Source organism: Gavia stellata, chromosome 33 (genome assembly GCF_030936135.1).
Source record: "Gavia stellata isolate bGavSte3 chromosome 33, bGavSte3.hap2, whole genome shotgun sequence".
NCBI classification, from domain to species: Eukaryota; Metazoa; Chordata; class Aves; order Gaviiformes; family Gaviidae; genus Gavia; species Gavia stellata.
The window spans coordinates 1,350,310-1,368,015 of record NC_082626.1 but is presented as its reverse complement, the minus strand read 5'-3'; the positions used below and the strand labels follow the sequence as shown (position 1 = coordinate 1,368,015).

The following is a 17,706-nucleotide window of genomic DNA, read 5'->3' as shown; positions in this document are numbered from 1 at the left end:
GTACCAGAAGAAGACTTTCCAGTGACGTTTTTATCCGGCAAGCCTTTCTCTTAAACCACTGGAAAGCAGCGCTTTCGACTAAAAGCCCGGTCAGTTGGGAGAAGCTGGTTCGGGTATTAATTATGCTCCTGAGTGCTGATGGATTTACTGTCACAAGTTTCGTGTTTCTTGCGTTAAAGACTCCAACAAACAGGAAGCGGAGTGTACACAGGAAAAAACGTGCGTGATTGTTGCGTATCGAGTTTTCGCAGTAAACAGGCTGCCATGTTTAGGGAAAAACCTCTAGTCCTTCCCTTTAGCAGTCATTGGAGCTGCTGATGGCAGCAAGTTGAACACATCTGTTTTGGGGAGAAAGAGGTGTTCGGAAAGACTGGAGCTTGTAAAAATATATCTCATACCAGGTGTTAACACAAATTGTCGTCTCGATCCACTGTGGGTTTTGGTAGAGGCAGCAGAGCTTTATACAGGAACGTGAACTGTTAAACTTGCGCAAAGGTGGAAATACTGTTTTCAAATAACCTGGCAGTAGCGAGTTGGTGCATCTCCTGTTTATCCCAAGAAGGGAATACCAAACGCAGATCCAGCAAGTCTGTCAGCCAGTCTCAGATCAAAGACGTTATTTGACGCTGAACTTCCTTGCAAAGCTCTTCTGGTGGTTCATTGGCTGCATTATCTGCCAACAAGTTGTCTTATTTCTCACTGGGATTTTTCTAACTCTGTTTTTCAGCCGCTGGATCTTGTCCTCCCTTTCAAATAATTCATCTGCTTTAGATTTGAGATTTTCATGGGTTTTGCCCCATTGCTCTTTCATAATGCCATCGCTCGGCCTGGAACAAAGCTGGTTTCACAAAGGCATTATCTCTGCATTACTGACCAGTACATCTTCTTTCATATTGCCTTGGAGTGGAGAACTGTTGACCTCTTTCTCAATAGCTTCTTCACTACAGCTCCTTTGATATGCAAAGGAGTCGCTAATCAGTTCCATAATCGGTGTGATGTGTTTGCATTTTAATCAAGAAGTGACTGTGTAGAAATAGGCTTCTTGTAACTTGCTTATTGCCTGTCTTAGGCTGCATTTGCCGCTTTTCCCTGGTGCAAACAGGTCACCGCTCCGTTAACCGTAGGCTCCGAGGAAACTCCAGGAAAGCGAGACCTCATTTTGCCGGCAGCTGGGGACCCTCGAGTCGCTGCCGTGGCCGAAACGGTCCAGCCGGGTCTGCAGCTCCGGCGTGGAAGTGGTGACATTGGCAAAGAAAGCAGGGCGCATCTCCCTCGTGCGGCAACAGAGCTGTTTATGGAGGAGTTTAATTTGGAACAACGTCTTGCCGCACGAGTCATAGCGTGAGAGCGAGGCCCCAGCGTTAAAGGAGCTCTGCGGTCGAGCCACTGTTGCGCTGACAGCCGGGAACCCTGCTCTCCACCTGCTTGCGGGCTCTCAGGTGTCATTGCTGCTGCGAGAGCACGTGGTGAGCCTGCGAGTCCGCGCGGCCCTTCTGTCACCGTCCCTGAGGTGGCACCACGAGGTGGGGAGAGGACGTGGCGTGCCCGGGCCCCGAGTTACGCCGTTCGTGCTTTCCCCGTGCCAGAGGCAGGCATCGGCTACTGCTGGTGCCCAGCCTGCCGGACAGGAGAAACCATTTCTGCATGGGGCTGCTTGTGCCCTATGTGAAGAGGGGGCAACTCTGATTTCTCTCAAGCTGTGTGGAAGCCTTTGCCATTTGCTTCTCCAGTATTTTCACGCCTGTGCTCTTGTAACTTACCAGTCCTGACTTCATGGCTCTTCCTGTCACTTCATCCCTCGGGGTGCTTGCATGCAAACATCTGCTGCTGCTGTTTATTCTCAGCCAGAAGTTGCTCAGATGTTAAGTGACGAGAACAGAAGGTTCCCAGGCTGCTGCCCCGCAGCCCGGGGTTCCCACATGGGTGGGAGCGGTGGATCTTGCTCTGCGGAGCTACTGGATGACAGGCTCTGGCTTCCCTGCACTGGGGGCCGGGGACAGCTCATCATCTCGGGGTGCAGCTCCGCTCTCAGAGCGAGGATTGACAACCCTGCCTCAAATTCGGCCTTTGCGTGACCGCATCTTGGCCTCGTATCAAAGCGACATCAGTATTAGTATCACTGAATAATCGCGCGTTTACTTTTTGACTCTTCGAGCAGTGTCAGCGGAGTATTTAAAACCCAAACCTGCAAATAAATCAACGTTGATGAAGCGGTAGCTTCTCCAGCTGGCAGGAGGTTCGGAGCCTTGACACGAGCCAAGAACGGCTCTTGCATCGCTGCCTGTTTTTCTGTCCGTTCAGGTGTTTGGGTGGGGGGCGAAGCAGCGTCTGCTGTATCTTGTCTTGGTGAGGATGTGCTCAAGTGTACTTGTTCTTCCAAGTTTGTGATGTTTGGCTTTTCTCTGTTTCAGAGACTAGAAAGGTGCGTGGGCATCGTGACTTCGCTAACCAACGGGCTGTCAGAGAGGGAAGCTAACGATGCCCTCAATGCTCATGTAAGTGTCATCTCCTTGAGGGATGAGAAATCCTGCCTGGATGAAATAATTCATGGTATATTGTACCTACACGGATCTCTGTCTGAGGGAGCGGGCATGCGAGCTATTAGCAAGGCACAAAGAACAGGCAGATATGAAGAGGCTGGAGAATGGAGCCTGCTGTGCTCTTGCAGCTCTCAGCCTGTCAAGGATTCCCAGAGCTATTACAGTTAAAAGACAAAACAACATCATGGCTATAATCCTTGTCTAGTCACCTATTTGGAAGCCGACCTGCAGTGCAATTTCTTGCTGAAATCTGGCTGAGTGTGTCTCTCTCCCAGTGTATGAGTGCTCTGTACGTGTGCACGCACTCAGGAGTCTGTCACTGCACGTGTGCTGCTGGTGTTTGCGTTTCTCATGTATTTTTGTACTCCTGCGCTGCTCAGATCGGCTTTTTCCTGGCCTTCAAACAGCCAGACTCCAGACTGCTGGAAAGGGCAGGTTCAGCCTTTCTATTGAGGGATGGAGCATTTATTTTGAACTCTGCATAGTCTTAAAATACTTGCCAGCAAGCTGCAGATGTTACCGTATAAGGAAAACTGTCGTGTGACATGTTAATGGGCGCTCAGACATGTTGGTTGCATTTTTTCCTCCCCAGAACACCTTGGGCTGTTGGAGTCAGTGGTACAGAGTTGCCTGCCCTTAATGGGAAAAGGTCGGCAACCCAGGCTGGATTTCAGGGCTCTGAAGCTCATGAAATGTTTTCCCACTTGGATGAACAGGTTGTAGAAAAGTCTGTAAGAAGAGGCTGGGCAGGTCCCCAGCCGCAGGATGGGGCTCAGGGATCTGCTGCTCTTCTTGTCTGGGGGTTTGTTGCCGCTCAGTAACGAGATATCCTGAAGTGGTGCAACTAAAACCACTGGAAGGCTCTCGGTACTGAGAGGTTTGCACCAGCATTAACTTTGCAACGGGTTACAAAGGTTAGGGAGACCCTGTATGTTTTCTGTATTCCCTTGTGATCCTGCTTTGAATTCCTGACGGGCTGCTGGGTGCCCCGTTGACCCCCAATTCGGTAGGCTTGAGAGGCGTTTTCTTCTTCTGTTGCTTTACTGACCCTCCTCTAACATCCCATCTCACCTGTTCACTGACGGCACTTGCATTTTTCTCTCTCAGATATGTAAAGGAACCCCCCAGCATGAGGAGATCTGCCTGGGTCTTTTCACTCTGGTCTTGACCGAACCTGCTCAGGCACAGAAGGTAAGGCACGCCTGCGCCCTTCGGTGAGCGCGGAAAGTTTGTCCACGAGAGATTTTGCTTTCCAGGCAGCCGGGGATTCGGAGCTGTGGAAGTTTTGGGTCTCGTGCAGGCGTTGGAAGGCGCCTGGCTGGAACCCTCAGCGCTGAACAGTGTTTATTGTAGCAGGGCAATGACTTTGCTTGGACCGTTCCTGGTTTTGTTGCGTCCACGTGGCGCAGGGGCTGCAGCAGCTGCTGCTCAGGGGAATGCAGATACTGCCATCGGGGAAGGGAGCTCAGCTGGGTTCTTTCACAGCCCTAGAATGAATTGTTATTCACTGTGGGAGGGGAGTACTGATTCTTCAAGAAACTGTAAGGCCTTTCCCAGTTTCTGCCTTGTCTTTGGAGGCCCAGAACGGATTTGCGTGCTGGAAGCCAGATGTAGATGCCTACAGAAATAATCACCTAGACTCTAGAGGAGGAACATGTTCAATTCCTAGAGAAAATTGCTTTTTAGCAGTCCACCTCTATTAATTTCACAGACCAGATTTCATTTTTAAATAACTCTTTTTAACGACGCTGTAAACTGTGATTTTAAAATGGTAGTTACTCACCTACAGGAAGATGAATGTTTTGTATTCTAAAGATCTTGGATGTGGATTTGGCGCTGTTGCTACAAACTGGGGGTGCTCAGGGAGGGAGTTGAAAATGATGTTTTGTTATAGAAACCAGTCCTATTTGTAGCAGCTACAAGGGAAAACAAAAGCCCTGTTGGAAGGGCCGTGCATGGCGAGCGATACCCGGGGGTCCTTGTTTGGATGCATTTCAGTTAACAGGTGTTGCACAGAATTTGAAAGGGTTGAAGTGGACCCCTGAAGCCGGCAGGGTCTGCCGTGAGCGCAGCTGAGCAGCGTGCCGTTAGGGATGCTCTGTAAATCCTGGAGCTGCGCTGGACTGAAGGTGACTCATGCAATATTCTCTCTTGATTTAGTCACTGCTATGAGGGCAGAGCTCTCTTCACCAAAGCAATAGATCCGCATTAGCTCCTGGAACTCATAGCTGCCTTGGCATTGCTAGATGGGGCGATCCTCATCAATGAAGGTACAGCTCCATTCCCCAGAAATCACCTCTAGAAAGCAAAACATGCTTCTTCTGGCAGTCTTTAGACCTGACTGCGTACAGTGCTGGTGCGAGTCAGACTTCTCTTCGGTTAGATTGCTGTGTTTTGCTCTGTCTCCTTGTTGGCTTATGGCCTTCCCAAACCCTGACCGCAGAGCGACCAGCCCTGCTGTGCTTAGGCTCTGGCCTGATTCTGCCTCGTGCGCTGAGCACAAGACTTGTAAACGTGGAGAGTCTGAATCCAGCTGAGGCTCAGAGCACTGCTGAATGCATCCTTGTTTCCAAGACACTATGGGAGCCAAAGAGTATTTCTAGTTGCTGACCAGCAGCACTCTACAGGATGATCTTCCAAAGGGTGAACCTTCTCCACGTCGAATAAAATGCTCTTCTCCCCTCTAGGATGTGCTGGATCCCAGCTGGGATGCGGTGGGGAGTATCCAGATGCCGTTAACTGAGCATAAGACTCGGGGGGCAGGTGCTTCCGTACACTGGAAGCAAAGGTTAAGCGAGTCCGGCATGCTCCAGCTTTCCGTCTGCACAGCGCTTGCTGGCCATCCCACTGCCGGGAGTCTGGGATAAACCTGTCCGGCACGTTCCCCTCTGTGGTCTGCTCTGGCAAGGGGGAGCGAGGGGGTGAGCGGTCCGGCTGCCTTGCGACCGAGCTGCTGACAGGCACCGACGCCGTCTCTCCGAGATGGCAGGCTGGGGGCATGCTTTGCTGCTCATGGCCACATTAATTAGAGGTGGCTGGTCCTCCTGCTCTTGTCAGATCTGCTCTTTGGAGCACGTTACTTTTCTTAGGGAGTAATTGGATCTGCCAGTCTGCTGGGCTCTGATGTCATCTATTGCTGCCACCTGCCCTGTATCCAGACAGCAAGGACAGGAAGCCAGTCAGTGATTTTCTACCAGGCTTTTGGGGGGAGTTACTTCTTGCCTTTGCTCCCTGCCTATGAAGAGGGGTTAACGCTTGCCTGACTGATAAGGCATCTTGCGAGACTCTTGAGAGAGCTCTGAAATCGTCACGCAGAGGGCAGAGCTCTGTTCATCCGCCAGCGAGAAGTCCACGCGTCCAGGGCGCTCAGCGCAGCCAGCCCTAGCCGTCTGCAATAACTATTCCCACATCTGGTCACAGATGAAGATTCGCAACCTCATCTGTCGGCACGGGAGCATCGAACCCAGCGAGGTTGGTGTGGAAGTAATACTGCTCTGAATCAAGCACACCCCACGAGGCTTCTCCATCCTCCTGGGACCTGTTGTTTTGCCCCAAAAAAGAAATGGGTATTGTAGCTGGCCATGTTTGCATTCAAGGATATTTTAGCGCTTGTTGCCCTAGAAGCCGAGCAGGGGATTGCAGCGCCTGCTCCAGTCCCAGCACGCTCGCAGAGGCATCTCACGCCATCTGCTTGGTCATCTTGTATTTCTTCAGTGGATGTCGGTCTCCGGCACACAGATCCATCTTGTCTCGCCCCGTGGCCTCACTGTCCCCCACCTGCATCTGCTGGTGCGTGGAGGGGAGGTGGAGGTACCCCCTCTTCCTCCTGGAGAGGCTGTTTAAAGCACATCTCCCTCCCTTCTTGGGAGGGGGCTTGAGCTGCCCCGTACCCTCGCTGATCGATTAAAGAAATGGTGGCACGGCCCTCCCCTCGCTGCGGCAGAGGATCGGCTGAGGCACGTAGGTCTCCTCCTCCCCCTTTGTTGCCTTGACACTCCAGCCAGGAGAGGTTAGCTGTGCTAAACTTGTCCAGCTGTGAGGAGGGACACTTGACTGCCTTCAAATATCAAAGTGACAGCAACTGGTCTGTCAGATCTCCCTCCTCCGCCTGGCACCTCTCACTTTAATTAACACTGTGCTCCGGGATCAGAGTGCATGGAGCCCTCCCCACAGATGAGCGCGGCGCTTCTCTCACATCTCCTCTGGCGTCTGTCCGCTGTGTGCCTCTTCTGCCCTGGTGCTGGGTGGGAGGGGGCCTCTCTCCTCCACTTGATGGTTGGGCTTTTTTTTTGTTTGTTTCTTCTCCCCTCATTTAAAGTGAACATTTATCATTTGTTCCTTCCTGTTAATTAAATGGCCTGTGCGAGTGGCGGCTCCAATCTGCCAAGAGCAGGGAGGAGACGATGGATTGTTTGCAGCCTTGGCAATAATCAAGAAATTCAGGTTCTCTCCCCTCCCCCAGCTGCTGGAGCCCTGAAGGTTTTTCTCCAAGCACCTTTCTTTGGCTTGTTGCTACCATCCTCGTGCCGGAGGCTGTTAGGCAGGGGTCCAGTCTGACCCATCTAAGCAACCGGTCGGTGACGTGCCATGCTGCCGTGACCCTGGTAAAATGGGACTTGTTCTCCTCTGCCCGGTTGTACTTTGGGCCAAGGATCAGCAACATCGTAGGTGCGTTTTGAGTTCTGGTTTTCTGCAGTATTTGCTTAAGGGATTTGAGGAAGTATGCAGTAAGCAAGGTGAAGAGCTGCCAAACTTCCCTAGGTAATAGGATTATGGTGTTCTTCCTCCTGGGACTTAAACAGTGAACCAGAAGTAAATCCCTTAGAGTGTCTCTTCCAGCTGTTTGTTCCAGCCCTTCTCCTGAGGATGCTGCCAGAATCAGCTCAGCCGGTTGGGAATTAATCCACACTTTCAGGGCCGTATCACAGGACCTCTTGGTGGCTTTAAATGCGGATGTGGACACTGCACCTCGCACGTGTCCGGCAGAAAAAACAAAGCCTAGATATTTCACCCAGAAAAGCATTAATACTTTGAACACAAAAGAAGCTACTGACCACCAAGAAAAGCTACTAAGATGAAAGATGTTCGTCTCGTCACTGCACCTAAGGGTGCAGAAATGCACCTGCCTGTGAGAGGGAAGTGCCAGAGGCGACGGGTGGTCGTAATCCTGTCGTCAAGCACAGGAGGTAGGATCCAGGCAGGGTAGGGACCTGGCAACACCGGCGTTTTCCAAACGAAGTAAAAGCTTCGTCTGAGTCCAGGCAGACCCCAGGGGAGCTGGCATCCTGTGTGCTCCCTGGCCGGCTGTGTCCTGGACCAGCTCTATCCTCTGCATTTTTCCATTGGGGTGATGTATGTGTTTCTTTTTCAAAGCTGATGCAGCGGAGGGAGATGTGCATTCCTGGCCAGGTAGTCGTCTGTGCGGAGACTTTGAGTCTGGCTTGGCTTTGCGGGTATTCATTTAGCATTTCAAAAGCAATTAAAGGCCCCAAAGAGTCTACACCTCTTGGATTGTGGGTTTTTGTTTGGGATTTTTTTTTTTTCCCCACACACAGTGCTATATGAAAAAGGGAGGGAGAAAGCCTGAGCACAGGGAGTCTAATCAAAGAGATCTTTTGAGGCCTCATTAACTCTCTAAAGGAGGATGCAGAGACCAGACCCCTGCTCTCTGGAATATCATGACATTTACTGGCACAAATTAACATTCATGCAGAACCACTTAGCAAATTACTTCCTAATCACCCTCCACCCCCTGCTGTCCTGACCAGAGGGGAAGGGAGAAGCCAGCACCTTTGCTCTCTGGCCAGTGTTTTGTCTGGCTGCTGGTGGCAGACGAGTGTGGAGAAAGTCCTTCCTTTCCCTACGACAGTTCCCTCTTCCCAGAGCACAGCCCCACCAAATGTGCCAGTTTGGACCGCAGGCAGGATGTCTGGATTTCTAACCCAGAACAAGGCAATGTGGTAGCACGGTTTTGAGACGGATGGTCTCCAAATTCAGTTCTGTCTGACCTCGGAAGTCTTGTGTGAGCAGGAGCAGGTGGCATGGGGATGATCTGCCTCCGCTCCTGCATCTTCATGGAGCTCCCATGGTATTGAACCAGCGTCACATCCATCGTAGCGACCCCAAGTCCTGTGGGCACCTTCAGTGAGGTTCCAGTTGTCACTGGTGGCAAGGAGATTGGAGCAGCGTGGGGCTTAAGCAATCTGGATGTGACTGTTTATTAACTGATCCTTCCTGAAGGACCGTTGTCTGTCTTTTCTCTCTAGTGGTGGTCTCTCCAGAGCTGTGGCAGGGTGCAGAGACAGCTGGGATGAGAGGACAAGGACACCCAACAGTGTCCATTCTGGAGTGAGAAACCTTTGGCTCCTGGGTCTAAATCTAGTGAATCCAGCTGTCAATTTATAACGCCCCAGAGGATTAATGGCCCTCCCTGCCTGGCCCTGGGATGCCGATTCAGGTCACCCCATGGAAGGCTGCCTGCCTTGATGTTCTTTCCCTGAAATTCGTTTGTTTGCTGTTATCTGGTCAGGTTTGATAAAACCATTGTATGTTTTCCCTTATGGTTCTTCACCTGTAACCATCTCCCGCACTTCTTCTCTGCTGCAGTGCTACCGGGACTTGGCACTGGTGAGCCGAGATGGCATGAACATCGTTCTCAACAAGATCAACCATATTCTCATGGAGAAGTACTTGAAGCTGCAGGACACGTGTCGGACCCAGGTGAGGAGAAGGTCTTCTCCCCAGAATCGCTCCTTTCACACCAACCAGGCAGAGGATGAGCAGAGGGCGTTTGAATGTGGAGGGTTTGGGGGGCAGTCAGCACCGGTGGAGCTCCTTTGCTCCACGTTAAGGTCTCAACCTTTGGAAGGGAAACGTGGCGGCATCTGCCAGCCGAGGCAGCCATGGTGTTGGGGAGAGGTGTTGTGGGGTAGGCTGTGGCAAAAAGTTGCACTGGTCTCTCCCTCTGCCCAGCTGGTGTGGTTGCTGCGGGAGCTGGTGAAGAGCGGGGTGCTCGGTGCGGATGGCGTCTGCATGACCTTCATGAAGCAGATCGCGGGTGAGTTGCATCAAGGGAGCGAGGTGACCACTGCCTGCATCCCGCCTGCTCGTGCCAGCAGGCTGGGTGTTGTCTGTGGCATACCAGGGCTGATTCGTGGCGTGCTGCACTTGGTGTTGGAGCCAGAGCCTGTGCTGCCGTGCAGCCAGGTCCGGACAGGCTTCCCAAGTGTCTCTGTACCCAGCTGACAGGCAGGAGCAGGGCTCACTGGCAGGCACCAAGCCTGCCCCAACCTGTCTGGTGAGGAATTCTCTCCAGGGAGGATGGAGCAGAGCATAAGCCTTCAAGAGTCTGTTGCTCCCAACAGCCTCTACGAGGGGTGAATCACAGAGAGAGCCAGGAGGCTTCTGGCAAATGCTGGAACAGCCAGGAAGTGTATTGTTTCCTGTTGCTGCCAGCTTTCACCCCGTAGCACTGCACAAGAGCACCAGGATCATCCTTAGTCCCTGCTCTGACCTCTGGGATGGCAAGAGCTGTGCACACGGCTCCTCTGTAACTCATCAGAGACGCAGGAGGCTGCTTCACCCCACATGAAGTCAGTAGCTCTTCCAGGGAGCTGGCACTGGCCGTATGGTAGCCTGTAGTGTGTTCCCCCCAGCCCTCAGTGTAAGCACCCCACAGCCGTGCACACACACACACGCCTTTCCGGATTCACAGGAACGGTGCCTCTTCCGTGTTCTCTGCTCGGCGCTGGTGCCGGCCGCTGACGTCCACAAAGGAGGAATTAATGTCCCACCATAAAACCTGACATTGTGTTTTTATTGTGTGCGCCTGTGACACGGGGCTGGGCAGCCTGGCTTGGAAATTGCCGTGTCTGCTCTTCAGGGGAGGAAGAATGGGGAGGGAGGGGACAGAGTCCTGAGTGCAAGCCAAGCTGCCCTGGCCCTGTTGTCACAGTGTAAACAGAGAACATTTTAAAAACCACTGGTGAAGGCATCCCTTGTTTCCCCTCGGTTGCACCTCCCCGTTTAGGGCCCCTTCTGTTCTGGAAGGATGCCGCTGTCTCACTTCTCACTGCTTTTACGATGCCTTAATTGTTATGATCCCATTGTTTTGGCTTGCCTGCTTTAGGCATTTTCTGTGCCCCTGCGAGCAGGAGTCCCGCTCTGCTCCCAGCGACGTCAGCCAAAGGCTCCAGCTTCGTGCTGACGGCCCACGCCGAGGGCGTGAGACACCGCTTTGACACCTGGCCGTTATTTGAGAGTTTGGGCATTCTTTGCAGACGCTGTTTCCCCTTTGTAGGCTCAGCAGCTGCAAATGTTTTCTCTTTTCCAGTTACTGAATCTCATCCCTTTCTGGCTTCTCCTTTGCTTTCCAGAAGGATAATTACTGACTCCATATTATCACAGTTCTTTTGCAAGAATGCTGTTGTAGCAAAGACCCCCTTGATCCCCTAACAGAATGACACTTGTACCTAGAAATGTGCTAGGAACAGCCAAGCATGTGTGGCAGGCAGAGCGGGACCAGGCAGGAGTGTGTGCTCCAGACAGGGAGCACACTCCGTAATTAGCTTTGCCTTACTGGGGATGCAGGGATCGAAGCGGTCGGTGGTTCAGTTGAGTCTGGCAACAGAACCGCACACATTCATCTGACTGGCTTTTCTCTTCCCTGTTGCTCTTCTCGCTTTCAGGAGGGGATGTGACAGCGAAGAATATCTGGCTGGCTGAGAACGTCCTGGAGATACTGACTGAGCAAAGGTATGGCTGGCGGGAAGCTCAGGCGAAGGCTGGTGCGGTTTAAAGAGAGCAGCAGCCAGGCAGGAAGCGAGGGAGAGCGCTCCTCGTCTGCCTGCTAAGAGGGTGGTTGTCCTGCTCACTGCAAGAGAGGCAGATTTCGGGGCAGTGTGTTTGCGGTGACAGCCTGTGTGGGAGTGTGTTGATGGGGTTTCCTGCGCAGAAGACCTCTGCGTTCCCTTACTGTGTTACCAAGCATATTTTCAAGCCGTGGCATAAATTTCTAGCTCTCGGAGCCCTCTTGCTGCAGGCTGTGTGTGGGAGAGTGTCCTGAAGTCCCTCCATTAGCAAACCTCCTCTGTGGGGTTTGGAGAGGGGCTGTGCATCACATCAAATAAGATGGTCTGCCCAGGCCGATACCTCATGTGCGAGGACACGGCTATTCCCTAACGCGCGGCACCCAGGAGGTGGTCAGCCCACCCTCTGGGCAGCGGGATGGCATCGCCTCGTGTGGCTGAGGAGCACGTGTGGCTCAGGAGCAGCATCCCAGGAATATTTTCTTCCTGAGTTTCCCGAGCTGCGGGGGAGGTGTTCCTTTTGGAGGAGTTAGGACAGAGTTAATTGCCCAAAAAGCTTCCTGTGTTTAAACAGCTCCTGCTTCATCAGGGCTGCAACTTTAATTTGTTGTGGACAGGCCATCTGGGAAGTATTGTCCCATGGGCTCAGCATTGTCCTTTGTTGGCAAAGCAGTCGCTAATTGATGATAAGCAGAATTCCTAGCTGCAGCCTTTGGCTGGGCAGAGTCGTTATTTTTAAATAGCCTATAGCTTTTCACCGAGCGCTGTCTATAATAGCAGCGATTCTCCTAAAATCGCTTATTACTGCGGTTAACAATCAAGTTGTTAAAGTATTTATTTGGCCGCAGCTAACAGCCCTAGTGAATTTTATTCCGGGAATAGCTGTGCGGGTGTGTGCTGCTGCGAGTGCCATCTAGTGCCCCACCACGCAAGGGAAGGAGAGACCCTCTGAGACCTTCTGGGCTTGGCTGACCTTCGGTTCTTCGCAGTATTGCCTCAGCTGCCTTTGTGCTAAGCTCAACTCTTCTGTTCCCAACCTTATTTAAGCCCTTACCAGCTCTTGATGTGGTCTTCCTGTGTGCTGGTGCTACTCGCCGCTGCCACCCCGCGCCTTGGAGCTCCTCATCTCGCCGAAGCACGTTGCAGCTCTTGTCTTGCAAACAAATAACTGCAAACAGCTGGACTGTGGGGGAAATAGCAGCTTCTCAGTGGTGATCCAAAGCCACGTCTGGCCACGGGGCTATAGGAGAAAGCCCCGTGCGCTAAATGACAGCTGAGCTTTGTCACTTGAGGAGAGGAGTTTGTCAGAGGAGCAGATGTGAGAGGAAAAGGCTCGGCCCCTGTTGAAGGTATTGCTGGAGTGTCAATGATACGTACTGTACCAGCACAGAAACTGTCTGAGCATGAGGAGAGCTGAGGATTGGAAGTGAGCCCAAGGGAGAACCTGCAGCTCTTTGCTGGGATTTATGTGCTTTGATTAGGGGAAAGCCAGAGCCTTAATTAAAGCCACGCATGTGAGGATCTGATGCCGCATTCAGGGTGTTGAGTGCTTGGTTTAATTAAAAACAGTTACAGCAAAGCTGCTTCTCAAGCACTGCGGGCCTCGGAGAGGAGGCAAGTCCGCTACCCCTCAAAAGCCGGGTGTTAATTTGGCTTCTTGCCGCTAATGGCAGCATGAGTGCGATGCTGCCTCCGAGTGTTTTCATTTTCTCTGCCTGTCGGATCAATGAATCCTGTGGCTGTGGGTGGCTTTTGCCCCCCCCACCCTTAACAGCATTTTTTATTTTCTGCACAGCTCTCTGGGAAAAGGGGGGGATGCTGACCTGCCAGCCCCCCGGGATCCCGGCCTTAATTACTCCCACATCCTCCCTAACATAACCTCCGCTCAGCACCGTGTGCTGCCAGGCCAGCCCGCCCAGCCGAGTAATTAACCTGCTCCTAGCATCCAGCTAGATGCAGGGAGAAGAGCCTGGGAAAGCAAACACTTGTCACGGCTTCCCAGGCTTCCCCCCGCCCCGATGATTTAGGGCAGCTGATTCATTTGCCGCTGGGCTGGTGTCTCTTCAGGTGGCCGTAGCGTTACAGCTGCTGCACGCAGCGGTGGCACTTCCACGGGGTTTCTGATTTACAGCTCGCTGAGCCAGGGGATGCTGTGGGTGATCAATCACGCTGGAGGCACCGAGCCGGCCTGGCCCCTTCTTGGCATCCAGCGCGAATAACCAAGCTGACGAGGTCCTTTTTATGGACCGAGGATATTTATTGTTGCGCTTAGATAAGGGAGGTTGAGAACGCGGCACACCCAGCAGACAGGGCGCTGCCGCACGGAGCAGGCAGGGCAGCGCAGGCAGGAGACAGCAGCAGAGCAGCAGATGGAAACGCTTTGCCGGTGGGCTCTGCCTCTCTGAGGGTTCGGGGCTGAAGCACCTGCCTGCGTGCAGGATGTGAAGTCAGTTGGCTGAGAAATATTCCAGAAAGCCGGTCCTGGGCACAGAGCCCCTGTGCTGACCAGAACACTGCTTGGCCCTGTCCTTCCCCGAGGTAGGACAGATTCCTGCCGTGCCCACGATAGGGCTGCGATGTCTCTCCCACCACAGACCCTCTCTCTGCAGCTAGATCTGCCTTCTCACAAATCTCCCTAGTATTTGATCTTAAGCACATCTGGTTTTCCCCAGTTCTTGCCACTGGGTGCTTCCAGCTCCTCAGTAGTCACGACTGCTCTTTTCTTTCTGCCCCCCACACCATTGTCTGGTCAAGCCGGGGCAGGGGCAGCTCCTCTTCTGCCCCCAGTGCTGCGGGAGCTGCTTCCCAGCCCAGCGCAGGGCTCAAGAGCTGCCGTATCTCGTTGATGGCTGCCCTGTGTGACCTGCTGCTCAGAACGCCACCGATTTTGCTGAATTAATCCACTTGGCACTGGCAGGTTGGTGGCGGGGGAGCGTGAAAACACCTCTTGCACGGGTGCGCGTGAGAGCATTCGGAGCCTGATCGTACGGGAAGCTCCTTTGTAGCTTGTCCTGGTGCATCATCATCTGCTCGGTGCTTTTCTGGCTACAGAGACCAGTAAAGAGGCTCCTGTGGCAGTCAGTCTTAGCATCGAGGTCAAGTCTATTCGTGGGGCAGCTGTTCCCTCCACTTGCTCCTGAGCACTTTATTACTTGCAGTTGCAAATTCCTTAGATTGTTGTGGCAGTGAACATCTCTGTGGCCCTGGAAATCCACCCAGTGCTTCACATGAACATGTATGCCACCCTGCCAGAGAGCCTGGGGTGCGTGCACCCAGACAGTAGACTGTGATGGGACTGTCCTGGGGAAGGAAGAGGTGGACCAAGCGTAGCAAGCACACGGTACGGAGCAGGGAACGGTCTGTGGATGAACGTTCTCCGGGCTGGCACAACAGGCTGGAATCCCTGCCCTTGCTGTTTCCTCTGTGCTTCAGTTTCCTCTGTCCTGAGTCTCCACATTTATATCACTTCTGGCTGTGGTTCCCTCCCAGAGGTGACTGAAGGTGTTTCTTTGTTTTTTCTTCCTTTACAGAGAGTGGGTACTGAAAAGCAGCCTCTTGATAGCCATGGCGGTGTACACATACCTACGGCTCATAGTGGACCATCACGGCACATCTCAGCTCCAGGCACTTCGTCAAAAGGAGGTGGATTTCTGCATCTCCCTCCTCCGTGAACGGGTGAGCAAATCAGGGGACTCAGGGGATGGCTGGGAAAAGAGACCTGCCTCTCTGGGGAGTCTGTGTCTGCGTGCGGTGGCGTTGCCCGTGTTCCTCCTGCAGCTGGAAGTATGAGACGTGCTGGTTCCTCAGAGCCCCCCCCCCCGGCTTGCACCGTGCAGGCAGTGGTGTGTGGTTCATTCTCAGTGCAGGCTGTGAATGGCTTTTGAACGCACGTACACCAGGTATCCCGTCAAACTCCAGGCTGTAGAGGGGGAGAGCAGCTGTTTGGATGGGGCTGCCTCATTTCAGTCTCTTTTATTCAGGCCACAAGTGTTGAAACCATTCTTTTTCTGCTGCTGTGGCACCTCAGTGCTTGTGGCTTACCATAGCTGCAAGAACATCCTTCCTTAGGGAGGCAGCCAGTGTCTTTGCGGGCTTAGAGAGAACACGACAGCCAGCTCCAGGCCACTCTTTGGTCCATGTCGTGCAGGAGAAGGCACCAAAGCTAGGTGTAGGCAGAAATCCTTGTGTTTGGCGTCCTAGCCCTGCGGGACGTGATGCCTCTGCAGCTCCCTGCCTGCTGGTCTGAGTGCTGCCCACTCTCCCCTTCCTCCTTGCTGGGCAGGAAGGACCAAGTGTCAAGTCCTAGCTTCAGAGACTGGCTGCAGTCCTGGAGAGAAAATGTCAGATTTATGGGCCGATTGTTTGCTTTACAAGAGAGAGAACATTTTAAAATAGCTGCTGACCTTCCCGCCTGTCACCCTGCCTCTCAGAACCTGCTAGCTTCAAAAGAGGGGCAGGCTGCCAGGGGCACGAGTGTAGATATTGTGCAAAGAAGTGAATCATCTGGAGCTGGCGGTAAGGTTGAAGGACTGACTGTTCCTCCCTTCCCTTCCTCCTGCCCCCCAGTGCCTTCTCCCTTCCCCCTGCTCAGGAGCAGGTAAACAGTAAATGAGATTTTTCCTCTCCTTTCCCCAGTTCATGGACTGCTTCATGATCGGCCGGGACCTTGTGAGGCTGCTGCAAAACGTTGCAAGGATACCCGAGTTCGAGCAGCTCTGGAAGGACATCATCCACAACCCGCAGGTCCTCAGCGTGCAGTTCACAGGTAGGCAGGGCCAGCGCCAAAGGGGCGGCCAGCTCCATCCTGCCCTTGCGGCAAGGCTGCCATGACTGTTGGCCCATTCCAGGGTGAGCTGGAGCAAAAATCCTGCACAGCAGCTGCTTTTCACTCTGCACATCCCATCCGGCCCAGGTCTCAGGACAGTGTTAGAGCCAACAGGCTCTATTACAGCCCTACTAAAGCGAAACACGTTGGGTGTGTGGGTTCCTTCCAGATGCTCTCTTAAAGGAGAGCATGCAGAGCGCGCTATAATTACACCGTGTCATCCCACCTCTATCAGCATCAAGGCCTACGTGGCTGCTTCCAGAGCCCCTCTCATCACTAGCTAGAAGAGGGTGCCTCCAAATGCAGCTTTCTGCTGGCTGCAGGGAGCTTAGGAATAGGGGCAGGGCCTGGACTGGTCTCCCATGGTCAGCTCTGGCGCTTGGCAGCTTTTGCCATTTTTTTTTTTAAATGCTGCAGAGGCCTTGTAGGTGTCTGGGCATTAAACCATCCTGAAAAACAGATACTTCAGGCGGCTGTAAGGATAGATCATGAGAATGAGGCCAGGCCACAACGAGGGTCATTAAATTGTATTGCTTGTTCTGGACTTAACACGTCCATAATTGTAGTCATTCCTTTTTTTAACTAAGCTGAGATGAAGTTGGAGCCCAAAGATATAAAGCATCTGAGTCCTTCAGACTCTCCAGAAAAGAGCCCGATGAAGCTCTGTAGCTCTAAAGCAAGAAGTCCGGAAGATGCAGCAGCTGACACTTTCTAAATGGTATTTTATTCCCCTCAGTGGCCTTGCACGCTTGGTGTGCCGAACACTCAGCCGTGGACCTCTCTGCACAGTCTGGGTCAAAATAGACATGATGGAGAGAGTGTTATAATTTTTATTGGTATAAATTATTCACTTCTCTAGGGGCAGTCACATCATTATCTGTCTGCAGCACTTCTAGCGAGTCTTTGGAAATGGGGCTTTAAAGTGTTCTCCCCCCACCCCCAGTGCCTGTTCTCCTCTCGGGGGCTGTGTTAATGTCACTTTAAAGATCTCAGATTATGCTCAGGGGAACTCGCAGCACATCATTTGATTAAATGCTCCTTAAGCTCTGTGATCTCTGGCTTCTTCTCCATCTCCAGAACCTGTCTCCTGTCATTGCTGGTCTCTGCTGAGACTTGCCAGCCGAAGGGCTGCAGGGACCCAGTTCCCCTCTCTGGGTTTTCAGAGTTAGCCTGTGGGGTTTGCAGAAGCAGAGGAGTCTTAGCCCTAAGGAAGGCTCACGTTTCGTATTTCCAGGGCTCAGCCCTGCCTCTTCCTGCAGCTGTACGTTCACTAGAAGCATTTCTTAGCTCTGTCCGGATGTTCGCAGCTGCGTGGTGAGCTTTTGCGTCCGTGCTTGGAGCGTCCTGTGACACCTAACAAACGTCCCTCTAGCTTCACCAGCTTCCCACACCAGTAGGGGCATCTGGTCAGGGTTCTTTCCTGGTTTGCTGCCATTTTTAGCCAAATGACCCAGCAAAACGATACCTAAATTGGGGCTAACAGTGATGCTTCTGACTCATTCTCTTCTGACAACTAGCAAACTCCCCGTGGTTT

The 17,706-nt window shown here is 52.7% G+C and overlaps 1 protein-coding gene across 1 annotated transcript in view; it reads left to right on the top strand.

The window, feature by feature from the left end:
- INTS3 (integrator complex subunit 3) overlaps positions 1-17,706 on the top strand; it is a 42,416-nt gene that overhangs the window by 1,304 nt on the left and 23,406 nt on the right. Inside the window, exons 2-8 of the mRNA XM_059832187.1 lie at positions 2,412-2,495; positions 3,648-3,731; positions 9,147-9,260; positions 9,513-9,597; positions 11,228-11,294; positions 14,878-15,022; positions 15,983-16,112. Of these exons, the coding sequence (XP_059688170.1) occupies positions 2,412-2,495; positions 3,648-3,731; positions 9,147-9,260; positions 9,513-9,597; positions 11,228-11,294; positions 14,878-15,022; positions 15,983-16,112 (709 nt within the window). The remainder of the gene's footprint in view (positions 1-2,411; positions 2,496-3,647; positions 3,732-9,146; positions 9,261-9,512; positions 9,598-11,227; positions 11,295-14,877; positions 15,023-15,982; positions 16,113-17,706) is intronic.